Source organism: Callorhinchus milii, unplaced genomic scaffold (genome assembly GCF_018977255.1).
Source record: "Callorhinchus milii isolate IMCB2004 unplaced genomic scaffold, IMCB_Cmil_1.0 Scaffold91, whole genome shotgun sequence".
NCBI lineage: Eukaryota > Metazoa > Chordata > Chondrichthyes > Chimaeriformes > Callorhinchidae > Callorhinchus > Callorhinchus milii.
Window position 1 is genome coordinate 126433 of NW_024704832.1, and position 9473 is coordinate 135905.

Here is a 9473-nt window from a genome sequence, read left to right on the forward strand (position 1 = left end):
TTATATGGCAGGCCTCAATGACCGCATCCTTGATATAAGTATGCTGGATGGCGGCGTAATAACGCTCGAGTAGCGGACAGTTGGCAGGTTACAGAGGTAGGGAGGAGCAAGACTGTGGAAGGATAAAAGTGAGGCCGAGGATTTTAAACTTGGATTGGAAGAGTGGGGGTGAGGCTGAAGGCCCGGTCAAAGAGGAGGCTTACTCACTCAGGCTGTGTGTGTTTTATTACAGATTTTCCTGCTTGCCTGCCCACCGTGTAAAGCTGCCCTGATCGTCTTCAGGTGAGATCACCCAGTAAAAACAACAACAATTTACTATGTTGTTTAGGTCGGGAGGATGTCTCAAAGGATGTCTAATGACGTTAAGTTCTTGGGTCGTGAGATCATCCCAAAGTGGGATTGTGGAACACGCTCACAGAAGACATTGGCTATTTCTGGGAGAATAATCCATCCCCCCACTGCCCCAAAAAAAATGGTGATTCAATCTATAATTGTTTCACCCAAAAATACACAGTCAATCCATTTTACAGTATGTTCTGTGAAGCACTTTGAGACGTCTCAATGACGCAACAATTATTATAATCATAATTATTATAGGATTATAAACAAGCTAACTCAGGCATCAACACAGCACAGATGAGAAACCAGAGATCACAGGGTGTGCCCATTGCAACACGTGAGAGATCGTCTTTCATACCCTGAAGCACTGAGGTTGAATGCTCAACAGCAAATTAGATTTGTATAGTGCCTTTCTCGTCAGGAGGAGGTCCTGATGACCTCAGTGGGTAACACAATGTCACACCAGCGGATACAATAGCCTGAGGGTAACATCACAGTTTGCAGATGAGCAGAGTTTCCCATTCTTTTGTACCGCACTCTTTGAGCTGAGCTGCCCATTGCCTTGGGGAGTAGCCCAGAGGCTTGTGTGAGAGCCAGGCTGTTGCTGTAATTGGAGTTCTCGGGGTTGATTTATGGCTGGCATGTAGCAAATCCCAGTTTGTTTGTTCGCTCACTCACGCCAGTGCCTATATAATAACAATAATAATCCCTGCATTTGCTATAGCGCCTTGTCACGTCATACAGACATCTCAAAACACTTCACACAATATATTATAAAGTGAATTGACTATATTTTTGTGGACGAAACGCAGCAGCGCACAGCGCGATTGGGTGACATTTAAAAACAAACATATTTTTAACATCTCGTCCGAAGACGGCATCTATGACAATGCAGCGCTCTTTCCCCCCCAGCACTGCACTGGAGCGATCATCAGTCTGCACTGTGAGCTCAAAGTCCCCCCACGTGAGAGGTCGGGAACGCACAACTGTCAAACTTGAAAAGGAAAAATTTGCAAGGCTATGAAAAAATGTGTCCCAATGTGGGACTGATCGGGCAGCTCTTCCAAAGCCGGCACAGGCATGATGGGCCGAATGGCCTACCTTCTGTGCTGTAATATTCTATGATTCTCTATGACTTGCAGGCGAGTGTGTGAGTAACTGAGCCAGGTGACACCACGGCACTTGGCAACAGGGACTCCGGCCCGCTCCACATCACCCTGACCCACCCTCCCACCACTGGCAGCCACTCTGCCTCCAACCTCTGGAATTCCATCCCCCCAATCACCCCCTCCTCGCCCCCTCCTTAGCCTCCTTAAAGTCCCGCCTCAAGACCCTCCTCTTCGGACCATAGTGCCATCGGACACCCCTCCTTCCCCTCCCCTCTCCCTGCCCCCCCTTCCCCCCAACCGCAGCTCGGGTCTGAAATGCTGTACTCCTGTCCAGCGCCTTGGGACGACCTCCCTGATGTGAAAGGCGCTATACACACATGTAATCTTGTTGTTGCTGTCTCAGTGCCGCCGATTATTGGTTGTTAAAGTCTAAACCTGTGCTCACCCACAGGTTACATGTGCACATGCTGAATGGAGCCCTGCTGGCACTGATCTTTCCTGTCGTCAACACCAGGCTGGTGAGTGTCAGGGCTTGTGCATGTGGCGGGATGTGATGGGTTGATTTTACGCTAGTCAGAGTTCCATGCTGCTCACTCACAGGGAACGCCGCTCCCATGGGATCTGTCTTCATAGCGTGTGGAGTCCAGCAACATAGTGGGTTTGCAAGCGAAACAATCCGGGTTTGATTCCCGGTCAGGGCAAAACCTTTGTGGAGTCCTGTAGCTCAGTGGTTAGAGCACTCACTTTGCAAGTGAGAGACCTGAGTTCAATCCCCGGCAGGTCAGGCGAGACCTTGGGCAAGTTTCCTTACTCCACACAGAGCCTAATAATAATCCCTCCAAAACAATAATAAATTAGTCATTTTCAACCCACGACTGTTTGTGGGACATTGCCTGTGCGCAATTGGCTGCCGCGTTCGCCCACAAAAAATACAGTCAATTCACTTTACAGTGTGTTCTGTGAAGCGCTTTGGGACGTCCTCCCGACGTGAAAAGCGCTATATCAAATGCAAGGATTATTATTATTATTAAGTAAATTTTCTTACTCCACACACAGGCCTCTGTTTACCAGCAGTAAGTAGGACCCGGTCGTTAGGCAATTGGCGGATCACTTTCCGGGGGTAATAATCCCTCCAAAAATAATAATTTGGTCACAAAACCCTTGACTATTTGTGGGACACTGCCGTGTGCAATTGACCTCTACATTTTGCCCACAAAATACACAGTCACTACACTCCACTGAGCCAGCTGTCACTCTACCACACAGAAGGCGAGTATGTCCTGTGAAGCGCTTTGAGACTTACTTACTGTTAGGTAACCAGGCGTGGGAGCAAGGAAACTTGCCTAAAGGTTTCCATGCCTGAGAATCAAACCTGGGTCCTCTTGTGTGCGAGGTGAGCTCTCTAACCCCTGAGCTACAGCACTCCTGAAATAGTCAATCCCAGTTGTAAATCTTCGATCCAGTCGCCCCTTAACCCTGTGCATTCTAAAGAGTCCCACCTTCCTCACAACTGTCCCTCAGTGGTGAGACCCTTGTGATGACCTCTGATATAAATGTGATCTCTCTCCTTGAAGCTCCCCTTTGAAACCGAGGTGTATTACATTCAGCACGTCCTCCTGTACATCGTTCCCATCTACCTGCTGCACCAAGGCGGTGAGTCTGACCTGATATTTCTCACTGAATTGTACAACAACTTTACATATACAAAGCACACTTCACGCATCTCAGAGTGTTTAACAGTGGCACTTGCCTTCTATCCAGTGAGGCTCAAACCTGCGTTTGTCACATGCCTACCAAGTACTGACTATCTTCCTTGGCGGGGGGGGTAAGTGGATTGTCAGCACCAAGCCGATCCATTGTGGTGGTCTTGGTTGTCCAGTTCCTGAGCCAGGCAGGTCCGCAGTGCTCCAGGGTACTGCTGATGACAGTCACTGGGGACAAGGAATCATCAACAACAACTTGCACTTATATAACGCCCCCCCATGCAGGGCACCATCTCAGAGCGCTTAACAGTGGTGGAGCCTGACTCCCGAGACAGGAGGAGGGGGAAGGTAGCCATAAGCACAGTCGAACAGGAAAGTCTTCAGGCAGGACTTGATAGAGGGGAGGGATGGGGGATGAGGCAGAGGGATTGAGGAAGAGCATTCCAGAGTTTGGGGGACTAGTGGCTGAAAGCGAGACCTCCGATGTTGGGGCGGAGGGTGCAAGGGACGAGCAGGAGGCCAGTGCCAGTTGAGTGGAGGTGTTGAGTGGTGGATTGGGGAGTGAGGCGGTCAGAGACGTTGGGAGGTGGCAGGGAGTGAATGGATTTGAACACAAAGTGAGGATCTTGAAGTCGAATCCTCTCACTCAGGTCCTGTTAACCCTGTAGCCAAAGCCTTAATAATGGATAGGGTGATCCAGCTGGACAAGCAGCGTGAAAGCTCGCCAAACAGCGCTTTCAATGGCAAACTATGTGGTGTTAGCTGGTTAGACTCCCAACACACACTCTGGGGTCCCCAAACTGTACCTAATACTCCATGGAATTAGGCAAGCAGGATGCATCCCTCTAGGGGATGCACAATCCATTCCAACAATATTTCTTAAGCATGTCTCAGACACTCAGCTGATCCCCCAAAAAATTGATGAAGTGATCCATAAACAGGTGTAGGCCATTCAGCTCCCTTGAGATAAAGGCCAACATCCTATCAGCGTTTGTGATAACATTTTGCGGCTTGTTTTTAGTGATTTGTCTCCGCAGATACCCAAATCCCTTTGCTCCTCCACAGTTCTTAGTTTCTTGCCATTTAGAATATATTGTGTTTTGCTATTTTTGGATCCATAGTTGACGGCCTCACACTTCCCACATTGAATTCCATCTGCCACAGTTTTGCCCACTCACTTAATCAAAGTCCCCTTGTATCTTCCTGCACCCATCTGCACAATTTACTGAGCCTCCTAACTTTGTGTCATCCTGCAAATTTTGTATAAACCTCTCTATTTCTTCATCAAAGTCATTTATATGGTGAAAAACCCGGGCCCCAATACAGACCCCTGGGCTACACCACCTGTCACATCCGACAATCAGGGAACGTTCCTTTATCCCTACTCTCGGTTTCCTGCCTCCCAACCAATTACCAAGCCACATTGCAAGGTTACCTCTGATTCCATGAGCTTTTATCTTTTGCTAATAACTTCTTGTGCAAAACCTTATCAAATTCCTTCTAAAAAGAAAGTCTATGCAGACGATATCTATAAACACTCTCTTATCCAGCATGTTAGTGATCTCCTAAAAAAATTCAATTAGATTCATCAGACATAACCTATCCTCTCAAATCCATGCTGACTCTCTTTGACTTGCTCATACTCAGTCACTCTATCCCTGATGAGAGATTCCAGTGACTTCCCCACGAGTGAAGTGAAGTTGACAGGTCTGTAATTACCTGGTTTCTCCCTCCCTCCCTTCTTAAATGATGAAGTGGCATTTGCAATTCTCCAATCCAAGGCACAACTCCCGAATATAGAACTTTGGAAAATTATGACTAACGCATCTGCAATTTCCTCCCCTACATTACCACTCTCTCTTAATATAGGTATCAAATGGTCTCTCAGTTGCTCTCTTGACCATTTCCCCCCTGCTCGGGTCATGACCCAACTGTGCAGCGCCTTGGGACGTCCTCCTGACGTGAAAGGCGCTCTATAAATGGAATCTTGTTGTTGTTGTTGTTGTTGTTGTTGAGGTGACAGACTCACTGCATGTGTTTCAGGTGTGTACAAGGCAGAGCCCTTTGGGGACATGTGGTGGGCTGTGCTGGCCACAGGGTTGCTGTTCTTCTATCACTTCACACTGCTGCAGACCTTAGCCATGGTGAGTCAACGCTTAATAATAATATTCCTTGCATTTGATATAGCGCCTTATCACATCGTTCTCAAAGCGCTTCACAGGGCAGACACACTGTAAAGTGGATTGACTGTGTATCTTGTGGAGTCCTGTAGCTCAGTGGTTAGAGCACTCGCTTTGCAAGCGAGAGACCTGAGTTCAATTCCAGGCAGAGGGCGAAACCTTGGGCAAGTTTCCTTACTCCACACAGAGCCTAATAATAATCCCTCCAAAACCAAAAACAATAATAAATTGGTCATTTTCAATCTACGACTGTTTGTGGGACATTGCTGTGCGCAATTGGCTGCCGTGTTTCGCCCACAAATATACGGTCAATTCACTTTACAGCATATTCTGTGAAGCTCTTTGAGACGTCGAGAAGATGTGAAAAACACTATATCAAATGCAAAGATTATTATTATATTATCTTGTGGACGAAACGCAGTAGCCAATTGCTCACAGCAGTGTCCCACAAACAGCCGTGGATTGAAGGGACCAAATTGTATTTATTTATTGGGGGGATTATTTCCCCTGGAATGTGATCTGCCAAGCGACTAACAACTGGGTTCCTACTTACTGCTGGTAAACAGAGGTGTGAGGAGTAAGGAAGCTTGCCTAACGTTTTGAACCCGGGTCCCCTTACTTGAGAGGCAAACGGACTAACCAATACCCTTCAGGACTCCCATCCCCTTTGCTGGGAGAGAGGTGACAATGCAGTGTGCAATATCCTCACAGTGAAAGAGATGGAGCACTGTGTGGAAATGGTTTGGCACACTCTCACCGTTGAGTTAGAAGACTGGGTTCAAGCCCCCGGTGTAGGCCAGTCTAGGCTGATGCTCCAGTGTAGTGCTGGGGATTGCTACATTGTGCAATATTACAGGGTATGAAATGAGGAAATGGATGAACATTAAAAGAGGTTCATTAAACCGAGGTCCGTCTGCCTGTTCAGATGGATGGGGTTAGAGAGCTCCAGTGGGGGAGCGAGCCCCAGCACAGACACAATGGGAGAGAGAGCAGGGAATGGGGTTAGAGTAGAGAGTTTGAGTGGGGGAGCGAGCAGTATGAGACAGTGTGCTGTAGCTGTGTGACTGGTGACAGTAATGGGCTCCTTGTATTTTCCAGGTGACCCAGGTGAACCTGAACAACATGCTGTGCCCGGCTGTCTCGGACCCCTTCTATGGCGCCTGCTACCGGATCTGGGCGTCCATCCACCAGACTGCACTGTTACTGCTGCACGGGAAGGTGCTGACCGCACTGGCTCAGGCCGTGCCCCTCACCCGCCGACCTTTGATGGAAGCCATGAAGACCCCCCTGAAAAAGGCAGAGTGAGCGGAGACATATCCGAGACTCGAGACCCGGCTTCAGACCTCCGACCCGACCGGCAAGGACAATAACAACTTGCGGAGCCTTCACCCGGGACAGCGTCTCGGAGTCTGATGCTGAGCCGGGGCAAGGTGAACGGAAGCACGGTCGAAGAGGAAGATCTTCAGGCACGATCGAAAAGCGGGTAAACAACCCCAACAAAAGACATTTACACAAGGCCTTTCGTGTCGGAAGTACGTCCAAAGGCACTGCACAGTCAGACCCAAACTGGGTGTGGAGAGTAGTGAGGGTCGGGGTAGGAGGGTGATCGAAGGCATGGTGGAAGAGGGTCTTGAGACGTGCCTTGAGGAGGTGAGGAGAGAGAGACAAAGAGAGGGGAGAAAGTGAGTACCAGAGAGAGAGAGAGAGAACAAGCGAGCGGAGGGCAAGTATGCAGGCCCTGAGAGATGGGGAAGAGAAAGTGGGGAGAGAGTGAGCGGAGAGGTAGAGAGAGTATGTGAGGGGAGAGAACACAAGTGGCTGAGATCAAAAGGACAGTGAAGCCAAAGAGAGAGCGAGGGTATCGTGCCCAGACCACGCTGCTGTGTACACATCGAAACGGCGACATGTACATGTGTCAGGCAGTGATATGTAACGGGAGGGTGCTGTATACCACATGTGTGTTGGGATAGTGACACTGACGGTATTTGCCAGGGAGCTGCTGGTATTCTGGTCTCCGATTTTCTGGGTTGCTCAGTGTTTCAGCTGCCGAGCTCGCACTCTGGCCTCCGAGTTAGGAGGTTGAGGGTTCAAACCGCAAGTCAGGGACTCTGAGCTCACAATTCAGGCTGACGCTCCAGCCCGGAGAGAGAGAGAGAGACGCATTGTCAGAGACGCCGTCATTCAGATGAGATGTTAAACCTCACTGCCCTGATCCGGTGGATGTTAACGATCGGGAACAGAGACAAGAGTTTCTCTCTCTCACTCTCTCCAGGTGTCTTGGCCAACAATCTCCCGGATAAAATCACGGGCTCACTTCAACCACAACAACAAGATTCCATTTATAGAGCGCCTTTCACGTCGGGAGGACTCCCAAAGCGATGGACAGTTGGGTCACTTCACGGCTGTTAGTGGGACCTCATCACATCACATGACTGCAATTAGGGACATCGCTGTGTGAAAATTGGCTGTCTCAGTCACCTACAAAACAGTGAATTCTGTGAAGCGCTTTGACTCGTCTTCCCGCTGTGAAAGGCGCTGTATAAATAATAATAACCCTTGCACTTGACATTGCGTCTTATCACGTGTCGAGACGTCTTAAAGTGCTTCACAGAATATACTGTAAAGTGAATTGACTGCACATTTTTGAGGGTGAAACATGGGAGCCAATTGTGCACAGTGGTATCCCACAAACAGTCATGGATTATTTTTTTTACGAGATTATTTAATAGCAAATTGTTGTTGAGGCGATATCCAAACCCATGTAATTGGCATCTGCAAACAAACTGTTCTCCAGACAGAAATTCCAATGTCATATATATCTGGGGGATTGTGTTCCAGGATGCTTGGAAACAGAGAGAGAAAGTTGCTTCTCCTTTTCACTAGCCTTGGGGGGAATCCTCAGTGCCAGAGTGGCAGGTGATGTGAAGCTGTTTTGTGTTGAGTTTCCTATCTCACTCATGGTACAATAAAAATAGTCCAGTATCACACAATGTGCCTTTTAGCTGCCTGAAAATATTGTCTTCGGTCCTTGTATGTTTTCGCCTCATTCCTCACTCGACTTCCTGCTCCCGAGCCTGGAAATCTCACCCAGTCTCAGCCCCAAACACCACCTTGTCTTAACATTTAAGTTGGCGACAAATTCAGGGAGAATTCTTCTTTGGTGGAGTTGAGTTAGGTTACTTATTTGCAGAGTAAAGGTGTCAGCCTGGCTCCGTAAGAAAGACTCTCGCTTCCAAGTCAGAAGGTTATGGGTTCAATCTCCACTGTCAGGACATTGAACTCATGTGGTCACGGGCTGACCCTACAATACAATACAGCGCTGAGGGGAAAGAGCGCTGCATTGTCAGATACGACGTACAGCGGATGAGACGTTAATCCAGTCAGTACCCTGTTCAGGTGGATGTTAAAGATCCCGCGGTGCTTTGGAAGATGAGAAGGAAGTTTCTCTCTCTTGGTGTCCTGGCCAAAAATCCCCCAGATAAAATCACGCGCTCACTTTATGGGATGTTGTTGTGTGCAAATTAGCTGCCCCTATTAGCTGCCCCTACATAACCGAGTCACTACACTTTACAGTAAATCCTGTGAAGCACTTTGAGACGTCCTGCCAACATGAAAGTACTGTATCTCGGATGCAAGATGAACGTAGGAAAAATAGGAACAGGACCCGCCAGGGCCATTCAGGCAACAAGTCTGTTCCATTAGTTTAATGGATCTCGACACCTCGAGAGCCTCACTCGAGCAGAGAACCCAGAGTGAGCTACGTCCGGAGTGAGGCAAGGCCAGAGTGAGAAGGAATTGGGTGAGAGTGGTAATTGCTGTGGAAGCTGCTATCGTGAGTATTCAAGGGTTCAAGTATTGTGCTACTAAAAACTGTTAAAACTGTTGATACCATTGGGAGATTGGTCTTGTGGTGAAACTCTACAGGGAGCGGTTGTAGCTAATTAGAGTTAGACTTAACCAATAACAGCAACATACTGATTAATCACTTGATTAGGTGTTAATTCTAAATTACTGCTGACCAATTGGAAACTGTTGCATCCAGGGGGTATATACAGGGGATCGCTGGGAGAGCCTTACTCGAGCAGAGAGCCTAGAGTGAGCTATGTCTGGAGTGAGGCGAGAAGAAATTGGGTGAGAGTGGG

At 48.3% G+C, this 9473-nt stretch overlaps 1 protein-coding gene across 1 annotated transcript in view; it reads left to right on the forward strand.

The window, feature by feature from the left end:
• LOC121851695 (transmembrane protein 164-like) overlaps positions 1-6973 on the forward strand; it is a 7587-nt gene extending 614 nt beyond the window's left edge. Inside the window, exons 2-6 of the mRNA XM_042345772.1 lie at positions 212-282; positions 1900-1966; positions 3023-3101; positions 5195-5295; positions 6430-6973. Coding sequence (XP_042201706.1) covers positions 212-282; positions 1900-1966; positions 3023-3101; positions 5195-5295; positions 6430-6636 — 525 coding nt within the window. The 3' untranslated portion in view covers positions 6637-6973. The remainder of the gene's footprint in view (positions 1-211; positions 283-1899; positions 1967-3022; positions 3102-5194; positions 5296-6429) is intronic.
• The last annotated feature ends 2500 nt before the right edge of the window (positions 6974-9473 follow it).